Here is a 16,396-nt window from a genome sequence, read left to right on the forward strand (position 1 = left end):
ATGTTTTGAGAACTGGGAGGAGCTCGGCAGATAATGGATCACTCTCAGGGCATGATGATCTTGGAACCGGGCTGGAACTGGCTGGGAGGGAGTCTGCTTCATCTCCGAGTCAATCCCCCTCCCCAATTCCCAAGCATTACAGCAAAGCGAAAGCACCCCAAATATGCATCCCCCTCCCCTCCAACAGGATGGAGGGCAGGACACAAAGGTGGACCAGACAGATCACGTCCAAAATATGTCAATGAGGGAATGACAGATGTGGAACAATTTTTTTCCGACAAGACTAAGTACCAAAAATGGAAATACAAACAGAAGCCAAGATAATATTTTGTAAAAAGATGTTTATTGATATAAACTAGCTGAAGCGTTAAAAATTAAAGGTGAAATACAAATGGCAAACCAAAAGAATGATCTGAATCTACAAGTCTTGTTAAACCCTTGAAGAAATGTGTGTAATTGGAAAAAAGAATCTAAATCAAATTTTACATCAGTATTTGAATGGACTAAAGATTAAAACTGTTAGAAATAAAAGAGCACAGATTTAGTTTACTAAATTAAAGAGTTAATTAATATTTTAAATTAAAGATTGAAACAAGACATTTATTTGCGTAGTTCCTGCACCTTTTATGGACTTTTTACTGATACCAGGATTGAAAAGTGATGTTTTATGGATTTGCTTATTAAAAGGGATATGGGATGAGGGCATATCTATTTGTAATCTTAGAGGGCATGCAGAGCTACTAAATTTGTCTATCCTCACTATATTCCTATTTTTTTTCTTGCACTTTTTCTTTCTTCATATAGCTTGTATTAACTTTTACTATTCTAATCAAAATCCTTAATAAAATTATATACAAATAATTTTTTCCCCCAAGATGGTCTGATAGCAGCTTGTCCTTAGCTACTCCAGCTGTGGCAGCCACGCCAGGCTGTGCCTGCACAGGCCGCCAGGGTGCCCAGCTTGCCTCCACCTCAAGAAGCTTGTCGGCTAGAGCTGCCAGCAAGCAGTTGCTCTGGAGCAGCTCAGATTGTGTTTCTGGCCAGGCACGAATGCAAGCAGGAAATGGATCCCTCCTTCGGAAGCAGCTTCAGCCGGAAGAGGACATGCATGTCAGGGAAGAGGCCATTAGCAAAGGAGGGGGGGGGGCGTGATTCATGGGGCAACAGAAGGTCAGCATTTTGACAGTTCCTAAGGTGTTTATGTCCTAGAAGGAAATGAGAATTAAGGAGGATGTGATGCACTTAGGAAATACATCGACAATACCCTTAAAAAGGGCATTGGAAGAATGAAGCAAAGACTGTAGGAATTGGGGCTATTAGCTTGGACAAAAAAGGAAGTATCAGAGGCCTATAAAATTGCCAAGCCACATCAAGTGGGCCTTTCTCCCACACCACCCAGGCATTGGCTGAAATTGAACACGGGACTTGAGATCAATCACAGGAAACGTTATTTTACAACAGGGGTGTCAAACTCAATTTCATTGAGGGCCGCATCAGCATTGCAGTTGCCCTTGGTGGGCCAGATGGGTGTGACCAGGGTGGGCGTGGCCTACTGGGTGGGCGTGGCCAGCTCTACATCATTCGCATCAAGGGTGCCAATGGGGGCCTGGGCAGGAGTGGGACAGATCTGAGGGTCTCTGGCAGAAGATAGGACTGGGGCAAGTGCCAAAGCATGGTCCACTGGAGGAGCCTCGCTGTTCCTCTCAGGCCTTGGGGGGGGGGGTTGGACGGTGGCACGGAGGTCAAATGCCCAGCCCAGACATCAAGCACCAATGGCACTAAGCCCAGCTCCACTTCCCCAAGGTGGCGTGCCCAGCTGCACTTACCTCCTCAAGGCTGCTGCTGCTGTGCTTGCTCTCCCTTAGCCAGGTTGCTCATGATGGGTACGAGGGCAAAGTCAAGAGGGAGGCCCATTCCCTCTCCATGGGAGGAGACCTGGCTTTGTATCCAAAGCTTCCTTAGCAATAGGATGGGAGACCCCCCAGGATAGGCCAGGAGGAGGGGGCAAGGGGATGGTGAAAGGGCAGCAGGGCAGGACTAAGGCAGGACTTCCCTCAGACCCTCCCTCTCCTTCCTTCCTTCCAAGAACAGAGTGGTAGGAAAATATTTGAGATGGGGGAGGGAGAAAAACAGGCAAGAAACACAGATGGGGAAGTGTCATCCTTTGTGAGGAATGAAGAAATGCACCATCGCCTGGAAGTGGCCAGCACATGGCCCTCGCCTACTTCAAATATGGGTGGGTTCTGGGGGAGGGGATGCCATGAGCAGCGTGAGAGTCGATGTTACCTGCACAATGCAGCCCAGCCCCCAGCCTGTCCGGTTTTGGCAGGCAGCGGGGCACTTTCCTGACAGTGCCGAGAGGCTGAGCCGGGTAGCACGAATCTGAAGAGAAGCGCAACGCTGCCCAGGCCCTAGCCTGCCCAAAGTAGGCAGGGCCATGTGCTGGCCACTTCCAGGCGATGGTGCATTTCTTCATTCCTCACAAAGGGTGATACCTCCCCAGCGTGCACCCATGGGGCAGTGCCAACACGGCATGGGCCGGTCCCTCACTGTTTCCAGCCGGCCTTGTGGAGCTAAGACTGAATGCATTTCAGCATAGATGGCCACCACGAAATTGTTCATTGGCTCCCAGCTGGCCTGGGCCAGGGCCAAGGCAACGGGGGCCGTTCCCTCACTGTTTCCAGGATGGCTTTGCGGGCCACGTGAAACCACTTTGCGGGCCGGATCTGGCCCCCCCGGGCCTTGTGTTTGACATGTCTGTTTTACAGATTACCACAGTTCTGGTAGCAGCAGCCAACGTGGGTGGCTCTGAAAGGGAACATGCCAGTTTCCCATGTGGGGCCCATCTGTGGCCACAGAGCTGTTGCCCCTCCTGAAGCAGAAGCTGTGGGGTGCAAATGAGCAAGGGGACTCTTGCCTGCCATTGGGAACCTCCTGGTGGCCAGAGAAGGCTGGTCTGGATGGCCTCAGGGCTCTTGCACGCTCCAGTGCAAAGCGAAGCCTTCTGAAAGACAGGCAGGTGATGGTGCTCCTGGACTCCTATCAGGGGCTCCTAAGGGCACCTGCCTTGCTCTCACTGCTGATGCACCCAGGGGCAGCCTAAGGTGGATGTGACCTGTGACTGCTTGGCACTGGCTGAGCCAATATTCCGTAAACAAGGGAAGACTCGTCCTATTGGGAGCCTGAAAATCTACAAAAGGTTAAGGGAGGCGTCCTGGGCTTGTGAGGCTGCAGCTCTGGCTTTTCTCTGTGCCACATTCATGACAGCTCGTTTTTCTCCTGCAAAAGGGTATTTCTAGGCCCACAGACCTTCTGGACTATGACTGCCAGTTTCACAAATCAGCCAGTAAACCTGGAAGGCTGATCTGGTAGAATGACGGGGTTCTGATTTTCCCAGAGGGTGGGCATTTCGAAAGGCGGCTTGTGTGGAAAGAAGAGCTGCTCCTTGAGGAGACCTGACCAGCAGCAGTGCACAGGAGCGTCCAGGCACAGAGGATGGTGTGTCCTGGTGGACGAGGAGGTCTCTGGGGAACTTAACCTGGGGGCTGTTAATGAGGAACTGGAGTCCTTTCCTGCTTTAGATCTTTGGGGCTACATTTTTGTGTGTCAGAAAGGGGATGAATCGGAAATGATGTGGGGAAGATGCAAGCCATTTCACATGGACTTAATGAACCAGGCACAAGTGATGGGTCGGAATCCCTACAGCGCATGGTGCCATAAACCATGATGGCTGGGTGCATATAGCATCCCCGCACGCAGGCCACAAAGAGCACTAAGGCTTTTAAGCACATGATGTGTTGACCCGACGCCTGCAGGACAAGCAGGGACCACCGCACCTCCCGGTCCCTATCAAATCACAACATCCCATCAACTGGTACAAATGGTTCCATCCTGTGCCCAGAAGAAAGAGGGGCTGCTTAGGTAGAACCCGTCTGGCCTTTTTAACCCCAGCTGCTTATTTCAGGGCTTCCACCCAGCGGGTTTCCATCTCCCCAGCCAGCGGGCCTCCGAGGGTGGCGGGTCGGGCCCTTCCCGGGCGCCCGGCAGCAGCCTTGGCTTGTCCGAGTGGAGGCAGGCGGGCCCAGGCCGGGCTAAGGACTCTCCCGGGCCAGGCCGGCGCCGGTTCCCTCCTCACCTGTTTCGCCGGGAGGCGGCCAGGCTTGGCTCCCTCGGAGCTCCATCTGGCCCGGGGAGAGCGAGGGGGGTCTGGTGGTCCCCCGCGGGGGCGCCGGGGGCGAGAGAAGCCGGGCGGCAGGAGAAAGAAAACTTGGCGCGGCCGGAGCGAGAGGAAGTGCGACAACAAAAGCGAGATAAAAGGGCGGCGGCGGCTCTCCCTCCTCTCTGCGCCTTTCTCTTTCTCTCTCTCTCCGCGCCGGGTTAGGAGGGGCTGTTTTGCATCCCTTCACGTCAGCCCTGCCTCATTCCCTTCTTCCTTCCTGCGAGGGAGAGAGAGAAAAGGGAAAGGGAACTGAGAACGCGCCAGCAGCAGCAGCAGCAGCACCGCCGGCGGAGCAGAGCGCTGCGGCAGCCGCCACGGAGGCCAGGCGCCCGGGCCTCCCCTCGCCCGAGCCTCGGCGGGATTCCCAGGGTGAGTTCGCCGCGGCTCCGGCTGGAGGAGGCGCCGGGCCCGGGCACACAGGGCCGCGCCGCGCGTGACGACCGGCCAGGCCGCAGAGGCGCGGCGGGCGGGGGCGGGCGCGGGGTCGGGCCGGGCTCGGCCGCTGAGCACGTGGGGCGCCCGCCGGCCCGCCCGGCTCTCGGGGCCGCGTCCCTCCCGGTGGGCGCCGAGGCGGCGGCGGGTTACCTGTTGCGGCGCCCTTCCTGCCCGCCTCCCTTCCGGCTCGGCGCGCTGAACCTCCCCTGGAACAGCTGATCGTCGCTGCCCGCCCGCTGGCCGGGCCCGCCGGAGGCTCGCGCCGCCCGCCCGGAAAGCCGCTCCGGAAGGCCGGGTGGCGCCGCGCTCCCTCGCGGCTCCCGGGCGTGGCGGGCCGCCCTCCGCGGGCCCCGCGCGCGGCCGCGCTCCAGCCGGGCGGAGGGAGGAGGGCGGCCCTCGCCAGGACCCTCCGCCCGGCCCTGGAGGAGGCAGCGCCGCCGCGGCCGCCCGGCAGACAGGAGAAGCGGAGCGCCTCGGCAGGCCGTGCCGGGACCCGCCTCCGCCCAGCTCCGGCCGGGGGATCCGCTTGTGGCCGGGCGGCCTCGATGGTCCGCGCGCTGCGGAGACGGCGGCGGCCGGCTCTGCCCTCCGCTCAAGCGGCGCTGCTCCGTCGCCGCCTCCCCCCGGACGGAGCGGGCTGGGCTGGAGGCGAGGAGCGACTCTCCGCCCAAGAGGCCCCCCCGGGGGAAACTGAGGCTCGCCGCCGGCGCCCCGGCTGCCCTTGGCGGAGATCGGAGGCCGAGGCGGGCGTGGAAGGAGCGCCGGCTTCCCTCGGGCTTCCTCGCGGGGCGGCAGAAGGGCGTGGGTGGCGCGGAGGGTCGAGCTCTTGGCGGGCCCCGGATTGAGGCTGGGGGGAGGGGAGGAGGTGGCCGCGGCCGGGTGGGAGTCGGGTGGGATGCGCCGGCGGAGGGATGGGTTTGGGGAGGGCACAGAGGGGGCCCATTGTAGGCGGCGGGGGAGACCAGGCCCCTTGGTCGATGCTTGGCGGAGAGGAGGAGGATCTGCTGAGCATCAAGGAGGAAGAGGCGTGGGGGGCATCCCCCCAGCAGGGCCGGGCCTCTGGCGCGGCATCCGTGGTTAAGGATGGAAAACTTCCAGATGGCTTTAGGGTAAATAATTGTCATATAAGCTGCCCAGAAGTGCCTCAGGACGAGATGGACAGCAAACAAATTTAATAAAATAATTGCCACAGGTCTAATATTCCACTTGCTTCTCAGTATGAAACCCCTGGAAGACTTTTTTTCTCTCCAAAGGTGAAATAATTGCGTAGAGCCCAGGTTGGAGCATCTCCCGCCTTTTGCCCTGGCCTCTGAGACCTTCAGTGGAGCTCTTGCGCCCCTGGTAGGGATGCCGGGGAACAGATACCTGAGAGGGCTTTGGGGGAGGGGCGGCTGTTGCTGAGGAACTTGGGGTGCATCAGCCTCCTTCAGTGTTCTGTGGAAAAGACACCTTTTAATCCACAGCTTTGGCTTGCTGTTAGCATCCTTGAGCACACATGTGCTTATAACCATCATCTCTTGAGGGTTGCATTTTAATGACTTGGCCGACTGCTCTGTATCCCCATTTTTATAAAAGGGTGTACAAACCCAGCTTAAAACATGAGAAGGAGCTGTTTGCTTGTGGTAGCCATTCCAGGCAAAATCAAGAAGGAAGAAATGGTGGCTGGATTCTCTAAAGGAAGAACGCCTCTGTTCACTTCCCATATTATTGTTCCTGTTTCAGTCTGCCTGGTGTTGCCTCTGAGTGTGTGTGTGTGTGTGTGAGAGAGAGAGAGAGAGAGGGAGAGAGCACATGTGGCAAGCTGAAGGTTATTTCTGCACCTTCAACAGATGGACTGCTTGTTTCTTTTGCTTTTCTTAACTCTCCCCATCATTTCCTTCATGCGGAGAGTCAGAGGAGCCTTCCTACTCGTGTCTCCGTGGGGACCATGGCCGGTGTTTCCCAGACTACTCCTTCCTCCTGGCTTAGTTGACAGCATTGGGGGGAGTCTCCCTCTTTCCCCCCAGCCATTCGCCAGCTCTGCTGCGGGGAGGGCTGAGAATAGGAAAAGCAGAATCCCGCTTGTCTCCAGTTGAACTGAAATTCAACTGAGGGGGGAAAGGATGTTTCCTATTCAGAGACCTTTGCTTAATAAATTTAACATGTAGCTATCTCTTTCTTGAAGACTAAAATATAGTTATTATCTTCCTTTTCTAATTTTTTAGCCGTTCATTTATCTTTCTTCACCCCCATTGAAACAGAAGATCTGGAATGCCTTGGATATTTGTGCGTCCCCTCTTCGTTTGACACTTGTGTTCTTTGTAATAAGCTTCTGTGGCTCCAAGAAACAATGTGTTGTTTGTAGGTGCAGACAGAATGATTTTGTGGTTTTTAGCACCCTTTGCAAAATTCTGCTCCTTCTGCCTTTAAATCTCTATGACCCAGCCCTATAAGGGGCCATCAAAACCATTGAATCTGACCCCTGGATCAATGCAGAAAGCTCATTTAAAGCAACCTTTAAAGCAAATTTGATAAGCTTCTGCCTCTTCAGATATTTTATAACTATAGCATTCCCATAATCTATTACAGATGTTAACTAATAACAAAAATGAAATCAGATTAGTCTTAACAAGATTTGTTCTTGACAAAACCTTGCTGATTTGATTAATTTTCTGATAATTAATATATATTTTAAGATGCTTACAGAGCTCCAAGTGTCACTAGGTACTGAGGTCAGATTGATTGGTAATTTCTTTTTTAATAATAATTTTATTAAAAATTATACTTAAAATTATAAAAAAATTATAAAAAAATTATACTTAAAGTGAAAAAAAAACTAAAATACAAACTAAAGAAAATGAAAGAGAAAAAAAGATGAGAACATAGAACATCATCAGAGTTGGAAGGGACCTTGAAGGTCTTCTAGTCCAGCCCCCTCCCCCCAACTTTATATTATTTTTAACAATCATGATCTTTAGTCTCTTCAAATAATATCCTACAACTTTATTTCTTTTCATTTTTATTTATCACTTCTTACAAAATTATTCAGTTTTTAAATCCAGGTTACTCTCTTGGCTTGTTATTTTGTTGTTTTCATATCCCTTTTAATTATTAAGACATCAAGTAGTTTCTTTTGTATGTCCAGCGTAGTATCTTCTTCCATATCTGTCGTTTTTTAAATCCACTTTCAAATCTGTCTTAGTCTTGTTTACTACAACTTATTCCTCTTTCATTACATCTTTTAAACATAGTCTGTCAATAGAGGCAAACAGTGTATCATTATTTTACATGAATTCAAAACAAAAATATTTTCCTATGAGAAGAATTATTTTAATTAATTCCAAAATCTTTTTCCAAATCTATCTGGACCCTTAGTGCATTTGTAACATTGTAGAAGTTTCAATCACCCTTTTGTCGCTTATTCAAAAAACGTTTTTTTAAAAAGTTCTTAAATTTGTATTTAAATCTTCTTTTGCTGGGGACTGAAGGAAACTTACGTGATGCTGTCAAACTTGTTAATTCAAAAAATTCTAATAGCTGGAAATCATCTAACGAGCAATTTTTGAAAGTGATTACAAAAGGAAATATATGAACTTAGTGTCTGAGCATCTACTGTAGTTTGAGCAAGACGACTCGCCTCTCGGAACTCCAGACTCACCGGAAGTTACAGCCTTGCAGCCTCCTCTTGAGAAGCAGCTGTGGGGGAGCACTTTGGGGTAATCTCAAGTCCTCTCCTTGTTTAGAGAGGAATTATGCAGAATGCAGGGGTATCCCATAAGGAACATCAGTAGAAGGAGGAATTGCCTAGGTCAGGAGTAGGCAACCTCGGCTCTTTTATGACTCATGGACTTCAACTCCCAGAATTCCTGAGCCAGCCAAGCTGGCTCAGGAATTCTGGGAGTTGAAGTCCATGAGTCATAAAAGAGCCGAGGTTGCCTACCCCTGGCCTAGGTGTATGACCCAAGAATTCCAGGTCCCCATATATAGTGCAGAGGGCGCAGAACTAGTCTTAATGCAGGAACAGGAATGCAGTTTAGTGGGGAGACCTGGTGGGCAAACCTGTAACTGGAATGCAAGGACTGAAGGGGAGTGTTTATTTGAAAGGAATATCCCAAGCAAAGCGGGTTGGGGGGTGGGGGAGGAGGAGCATCCTGTGTGAAGGATGATGCAGAGCACTGAGGTGCAGAGCCCTGAACCTCCAGCTGGCAATGATTACCAACACAAGGAGATGGAAAGAACAAATCTATTATGTATATATACCATCAGGCCAGGCAGAAGATATAGATAACACCCTTCTGGGCCAGATTACAGAACACTCAGGGAGGAGAGTTATGGTCGTAACAAAAAACTTCAACTACTCAGACATAGGCCAGAAAAACTACTCGGCCCAAACTGAGAGATCTCCAAATTCCTCGGTGATCTTGCCGAGTGCTTCATTTTCCAGAAAGTTGGAGGAGAGACGAGATTAGCTGGTGACTTCTGATTCTAACCAGTGGGAAAAAGTCAGATGAACTGAAAGCAGTGGGAACTTTGGGCAGAAACAAATATGTCATCTGGGGTGTTTTACCCACAGAGAAACTGGAGCGCACAGACACGGTTTGACCAAGTTGAGAGAGCTGCCCCCACCAGCCGAGCTCCTTATGCCAGAGACGGTGTAGGTGGGCCGGAAATGCCTCAGAAACTTGGCACCGGAAGTAAATCAACTAACCCGAGAGAAAAATACACAGAGCTTAGGAAATGCTTGTGAATGCAGCTGTCAATGGAGCTAAGAGTTAAATTAAGAGAGCTGGAAGATGAGTACAATCATCACAGAGGTAGACAGCAGTAACTGCAGAAAGAAAGCAACAATTAAATTGACTCGGGCAAAGGAAACCGCAGTATTGGTAGTAAAAGGGAAGGCAGGTCTGCTGGTGAGAGAAATACACTAATAGGAGAACAACAGGTGACAGGAAGGGAAGACCTTTTTTTCTGTTTTCGCCTTCAAAGGGAAACTTGTTCAATTGGGCTGAAGGAGAACAAGGGACAAAAGGGGGAGGGGGGCAACCAAAAGAATAAAGAGATAGCTAGGGTCATCTGGCTACTGCCAAGGAGGTCAAGGCTCCAGGACCAGTCACTTCCACCTGAGGGCCCAGAAGGAGCCTGCAGACCCCTGCTGGGGCCTTTGGGGAATCATGGTGGGTGGGCACAGTGCCAGAGAATAGGAGAAAACGCTGATTCCGTCCTCAACAAGGGGAAAATTAGAGGACCCGGTGGAAGGGTCAGTTGGTGTCGGTGCCAGACAACACTCTGGAAGAGATGAAATTAGTTTGTGGACATTTAGAAGTAAATGTCTTGCAAGAGCCAGCTTGAGTTGATCAAGAGTGAAGCCGGCCAAAAGTGAGATGAATTTAGGTGGTCACAGAAATCAGGTGCCTTCAGCAAGGCATCCAGCATGAAAAGATAGGAAAAAATGGGCCGGGTTTATCATTAGATCAGTACAGATGTGGTTGAACAACTGTGCCCAAGGAATGGATGCCCCTCCCTTGCGTCAAGTCAGTCTAGGCCCTGTGCTGGTTAGCAGTTTTATACATGGCTCGGAGGCAGGGTTTGGTTCAGGAGGATCGTAATATGTCAGTTGGAAAAATGGAGAGAAAATGGCAAGATGAATTTCAACTGAGAAAAATATGGTGTCTGCGACAAATAATCAAGGACATGGGATTGTGGGCAGTGTCAGAAGGATCTCGATGAGAAGCTGAAAGTGGCCCAGTGAAGGGATGTAGGTGTAAAATAGTCAAATCCTCGGCTGCACCAACAGGAGTAGAATTCAGGATCAAAAGAAGCCTCTGTTCCCCTCTAACCTGATGTTGCCAAGAATCAGAATGGTTGGCAGACTCCAAATTTTATAAATAAGCAAACAAGTACTGCACCTAATTCCCTGTGCCGTCTGAAGGCTGCATCCAAGATGGATAAGGAGGCTGGAAAGAAGCCTTACCTGAGGCACTTGGAGATGCTGCGTATCTCCCTAGACTGGGGGAGAGAGGATAGCTGGCTTCAGGTAGCTGAAGGATCCTCTTGTGGAAGGGAGATAGACTTGTTCCTGAACGTGGGTGAAGAGACGGCGTTGGTGACGGCATTACTGCCTCCTTTCAAAAGCAGAAGTGTTTGTAAAGGAGAAAGAAGTTTCAAAGTGATCCGAGCAGAGGGGAGACCTGGCTGGGCAGCAGAACATGTCGGAAGGATCTGGGTGTCCTTGTTGACCATGAAGAAAAGATGAGAAATCCAAACTCCATATTCCCCCCCAGTAATTCTCCCTGGTCAGACCCCTTTTGAAATTCTCTGCAATTCTGGGCACTGCAGTCAAAGGGGATGGAGAAAACGGGGACCGGTTCAGAGGAGGGTCTCTGGGAGGGGAAAAGGCTCAGAAGCCAAGCTCTGGGAGGAAGAGGTGAAGGATCTGGCTAGGAACAATTTGGGGTTGTTGCACGGAAGGGAGGTGGCGAATATTCTGACTGACCCCAGAGGTAGGGACTCAATTGTGCCTTCCCAGTGTCCGATTTCTAGCTGCTGACGTAAGCTTCGGAGGGGTCCTTGGTGCTGTCTGAACTTGGTTGTTTCCTTGCAGACATTATCAAACTAGGTAGCATCATCGGTGTTGATGTAAGCTTCCTTGGCAGGATTTATATTGCAAAACATGAGTATAAGTAACAGTTCCATTATTGTTGCTTATTTTATTGTCAGAGATGTCGAATTACCAACAAGGAATATCCAAACATTTTTGAATTGACATTTTAGCTAGACCTACAGGAGACGTAGGGGATTTTTTTTTAATTATTTGTTCTGTCGGCTGGGAAGTCTGTAATACAAAACGATTTCACTTTTGTTTCTAGCTTCTGCTTTTCTACTGTGCAACTGGAAACGTTAGATTGTCTTCTGTTCTGTTGGATGAGTCCTTCTGAACAAAGCCTGCCTTTCAACTTTGCCAGGTTTCACCATCCTGCATTTGCATTTATTTATAGGGATTTTTATTTCCCAGACTAAGAACAGTAGAGGCCTTCAAAGCAACCCGGTGACCTCTCCCTCTTCTTCATCCCCTTGACCGCTGCTGCCTGCCTGCCTCTCTTGCGGCTGTTTGTGTCCCTAACCCTCAGTGCACCTCTCCGCCCTCCCCCACCCAATCTGGGCTAGCAGACCATTCCTCTGTTCGGCCCAGCTCTCCAAAAGAGGATTTCTGAAGCGCCTTTTCCAGGATTTCAGCTGATGCCCTGAGGACAGGAAGGAGGAAGAAAGATGCTGCATTTGCCCCCTCCCCCATGCCCCCCCATTCCCTTCAGTTTCAAATGAACCATTTTAACATTTTCTCTGGCAAGTACTGTAGAAGGACAAGGGCTGTTTAGGCTTTAGCCATTTGCTCAGGACCAAAATCCAAGCAGCTGTGCAAGGGCTGGCTGGACCCACCTGAATGCATCTAGGGAAGGAAGCCCCCCCCCCAAATAAAATAAAATAAATCAGTTCTGCTGTTTAAGGGCTTTTCCTACCAGGAAATTGATTCCAGCCAGAACACAATTGATTCCAGTCAGAACACTCTTCTGGATGTGTTTGGTCCGTTCTTCTGTCTCCCGAATTTTGGAAGGACAGAAAAGGTTGCCTCGGCCTCCTTTCTTCAAGACTCCGTATGCTCAGCTTGATCGTCTTCTCTACGTAGGATGTCGTCTCAGGTTCCTGGACCTGACCCCGGCTGGCTGGCTGACGTCCCTCAAGTGGGGGTCCTGAAGGGTGGAGTCTCAGCGAAAAAGCATAAAGTGGAACTTTTGCCTCTGGGGCTTTAGGAGCTAGGTTCCTTTGTTGGAAGATAAAATTGCCCTTGGCTTTTTTGCAGCCACATCACACTGCTGACTCAGCTTTAGGTTATAATAAATTCTATTACCTTCTTTACAACTCTACTGCCAAGCCAGAGAGACCTCATTCTGAATCTGGCTTCCTATGCGAAGAACTGTGTACAGTACATTTCTATGTTAAATGTGATACTGTTCCTTTTAGCTCATATTTCTACCTTACCAAGGTTATTTTGAATATATGTCTTTTGGCTGTCCCATCCAGCTTTGTATTTGAAGGTTAGATAAACATCCCTCTATTTCTTGATCTGAGTAATTAGTAACATATTGGAGAAGACTAAATCAGAATAACAGAGGTTGGAAGGGAGCTTGGAGGTCTTCTAGTCCAGCCCCCTGCTCCAGCAGGAGACCGTGTACCGTGTATCAGACAAATGGCTGTCCACTCTCTTCTTAAAAACCTCCAGGGATGGAGCACCCACAACCTCTGGAGGGAAGCTGTTCCACTGGTTAGTTGTTCTCACTGTCTGGAAATTTCTCCTTAGTTCTAGGTTAGTTCTCCTTGATTAGGCTCCATCCATTGCTTTCTGGTGCTTTGGAGAATAGGTTGAACCCCACTATTTGTGGTATCTCCTCAAATATTGGAACACTGCTCTCATTTTATCTTTTATTTTCATTAAACTAGACATACCCAATTCCTGCAACTGTTCTTCCTATGTTTTAGCCTCCAGCCCCCTAATCATCTTTGTTGCTTTTCTCTGACTCTTTCCAGAATCTCAACATCTTTTTTATATTCTGATGACCAAAACTGGATGCAATATTCAAGTGTGGTCTTACCAAAGCAGTATAAAGTGGTACTAACACTTCACATGAACTTGATTCTTTCCCTCTATTAATGCAGCCCTAGCATTGCATTGGCTTTTTTGGAAGCTACAGCATACTACTTAAGTGGTGGTCCAGTAGGACTCCTAAATCCCTCTTACATTTATTATTTATTTATTAGTTGAATTTATATACCGCCCTATTCTCGAAGGACTCAGGGCGGTTCACAGGGCAGTTAAAACAGTACAAAAAAGAGAATAAAATGAAATTAAATTAGTACAAGTCCACAATTAATAATAACAGTAAAAATTAAAATTTTTAAATTAATTTAATTTAATTTGATTTGATTTAATTAATATAATTTAAAATTTAAAATCCCTCAGTCCAGGCCAGACACTTCAAACAACCAGGTTTTTAAGTCCCGGTGAAACGAGCGAAGGTCAGGGGCAGTCCGAAGCTCCATCGGCAGTTCGTTCCAAAGGGCGGGCGCACTCACAGAGAAGGCCCTCCCCCTGGGAATCACCCGCCAGCAATTTCTAACCAGCGGAACCCTAAGGAGGCCCTCCCTGTGGGCACGCACAGGACGATGGGAAGCTGATGCTGACAGCAGGTGCTCCCTAAGGTAATCCGGACCCATGCCATTTAGGGCTTTATAGGTCATCACCAGCACCTTGAATCTCACCCGGAGGGCAACTGGAAGCCAATGCAGCTCGCGGAGAAGAGGTGTTACATGAGTATCGGGACACTCCCATTACTACTCGCGCAGCTGCATTCTGCACCAGCTGAAGCCTCCGAGTGGTCCTCAAGGGCAGCCCCATATAGAGAGCATTGCAGTAGTCTAACCGGGAGGTCACGAGCGCATGGGTGACTGTACGTAGGGCATCCCGGTCCAGATAGGGCCGCAACTGGCGCACCAGGCGAACCTGGGCAAAAGCCCCCCTGGTCACGGCTCCTATATGATCTTCCAAACTGAGCCGTGAATCCAGGAGGATGCCCAAGTTACGAGCCCTATCGATGGGGGGTAACACCTCACCCCCCCATCATTAAAGATGGAGAAGAATGATTCACTCGAGATGCCGGTACGCACAGCCACTCAGTCTTGGCAGGATTGAGTCGGAGCCTGTTTCTCCCCATCCAAACCCGAACCGCCTCCAGGCAACGGGACATCACGTCGAGGGCATCACTGAGTTGGTTTGGGGTGGAAAGAAAAAGTTGGGTATCATCAGCGTACTGATGATACCCCACCCCAAAACCACGAATGATCTCGCCCAGCGGCTTCATATACAGTAGATGTTGAACAGGAGGGGAGAGAGGACCGACCCCTGAGGAACTCCACAAATGAGAGGCCTCGGGGTGGACCTCTGCCCACCCGTCAACACTGCGAACGGCCCAGGAGGTAGGAGGAGAACCACCGTAAAACAGTGCCCCCCACTCCCAACCCCCTGAGACGTCGCAGCAGGATACCATGGTCGATGGTATCAAAAGCCGCTGAGAGATCTAATAGGACTAGGACAGAGGAACAACCCCTGTCCCGAGCCCGCCAGAGATCATTCATCAGCGCGACCAATGCCGTCTCCGTGCTGTACCCAGGCCTGAAACCCGATTGGTACGGGTCAAGATAATCAGTTTCCTCCAGGAACAGAGGAAGCTGATGCACTACCACACTCTCAACAACCTTCGCCAAAAAGCGGAAGTTGGAGACCGGACGATAGTTATTCAAAATAGCTGGGTCCAGGGCAGGCTTCTTGAGAAGGGGTCTCACCACCGCCTCCTTCAAGGCAGCAGGGAAGACACCCTCACTCAAAGAAGCAGATATCACTGCCTGGAACCAGCCTCGTGTCTCCTCCCGAGCTGAATAAACCAGCCAGGAGGGGCACGGGTCCAATAAACAGGTGGTAGAGCTCAGCCTCCCCATAATCCTGTCCACCACCTTGGGAGTCACAGAATCAAACTCAGTCCAGATAATACTACTCTCAAGACCGCTCGATTCCTCCCCATCAGACTCTGCCCAGTCAGAGTCCAACCGGTCCGAATCTGAGCAATTTTGTCCGCCAGATGCTGGCTGAACTCCTCGGCCTGCCCCTGTAAGGGCTCCTCCCTCACCTCCTGATTAAGGAGGGAACGAGTTACCCTAAACAGGGCGGCCGGGTGATTATCTGCGGACGCGATGAGGGCCGCGAAGTAATTAGACTTCGCCGTCCTCATCGCCGCGAGATAAGACCTAGTAAAAGATCTTAGTCGCAATCTGTCAGATTCAGATCGGCTGGATCTACTACAGCTCTCCAGACTCCGTCTCCGACGCTTCATCTCCCGTAGCTCCACAGAAAACCATGGAGCCCATCGGGATCTGCGCCGGGTCAGGGGTCGCAAGGGTACAACACGGTCAAGTGCCTTGGTGGCGGCCCTCTCCCAAGCCTCCACCAAGGCATCGGCCGGGCTGTGAGTGAGGGAGATAGGTATAGACCCAAGCGCCGTCTGGAACCGTTCTGGATCCATTAGGCACCTGGGACGGAACCACCTGGTCAGCTCCGCAGCCCAGCAGCGAGGGGTAGCGTATTGGAAGACCAGCCGTAGGAGGTGATGATCGGACCATGACAGGGGGACAATATTTGGCGAGCCCCCTCCCAGATCATCAAATCACTGCCCAGATAGGAAAACCAGGTCGAGAGTGTGACCCCCTCCATGGGTCGGACCCTGAATTATCTGGGTCAGGTCCATGGCCGTCATGGAGGCCATGAACTCCCGAGCTAACTCTGGTGACCCGCCCAGGGATGGAAGGTTGAAATCACCCAGAACCATGTTTGGGAAATTCAACCACCAGCCCTGAAAGGGTGTCTAGAAGCCCGGGCAGGGCCGTTGCAACACAGCTGGGCGCCAGGTATGTCAGCAACAAGCCCAACTGAGCCCCAGAGCCACACCTCAGGAGGAGTGACTCACTCCCACCAATCTGTACGACAGTGGTCTCCCGTGGGTATAAGGTCTCCCGTATAACCACCACCAAACCCCCGCCCCTACCCTGAGCCCGCGGCCGGTGTAGCACACAGAAGCCTGGAGGGCAGAGCTCAGTCAGAGGAACACCTCCCTCTGAGCCCAACCAGGTTTCCGTAATGCATGCCAGATCCGCGCGTTCCTC

At 50.9% G+C, this 16,396-nt stretch overlaps 1 protein-coding gene across 1 annotated transcript; it reads right to left on the reverse strand.

Moving 5' to 3' along the window:
• Positions 1–351: 351 nt before the first annotated feature.
• On the reverse strand, positions 352–10,746 carry LOC308673382 (uncharacterized protein; the record flags this gene model as incomplete). Its single annotated transcript, XM_081337006.1, has 3 exons — positions 352–4,436; positions 4,805–5,655; positions 10,605–10,746. The coding sequence occupies 3 exons, from the start codon at positions 10,744–10,746 to the stop codon at positions 4,419–4,421; spliced, it is 1,011 nt and encodes a 336-aa protein (XP_081193132.1). The 3' UTR covers positions 352–4,418.
• Between the last annotated feature and the right edge of the window lie 5,650 nt (positions 10,747–16,396).

The sequence above is a fragment of the Vipera berus genome (genome assembly GCF_964194415.1).
Source record: "Vipera berus genome assembly, chromosome: 12".
Lineage (NCBI taxonomy): Eukaryota > Metazoa > Chordata > Lepidosauria > Squamata > Viperidae > Vipera > Vipera berus.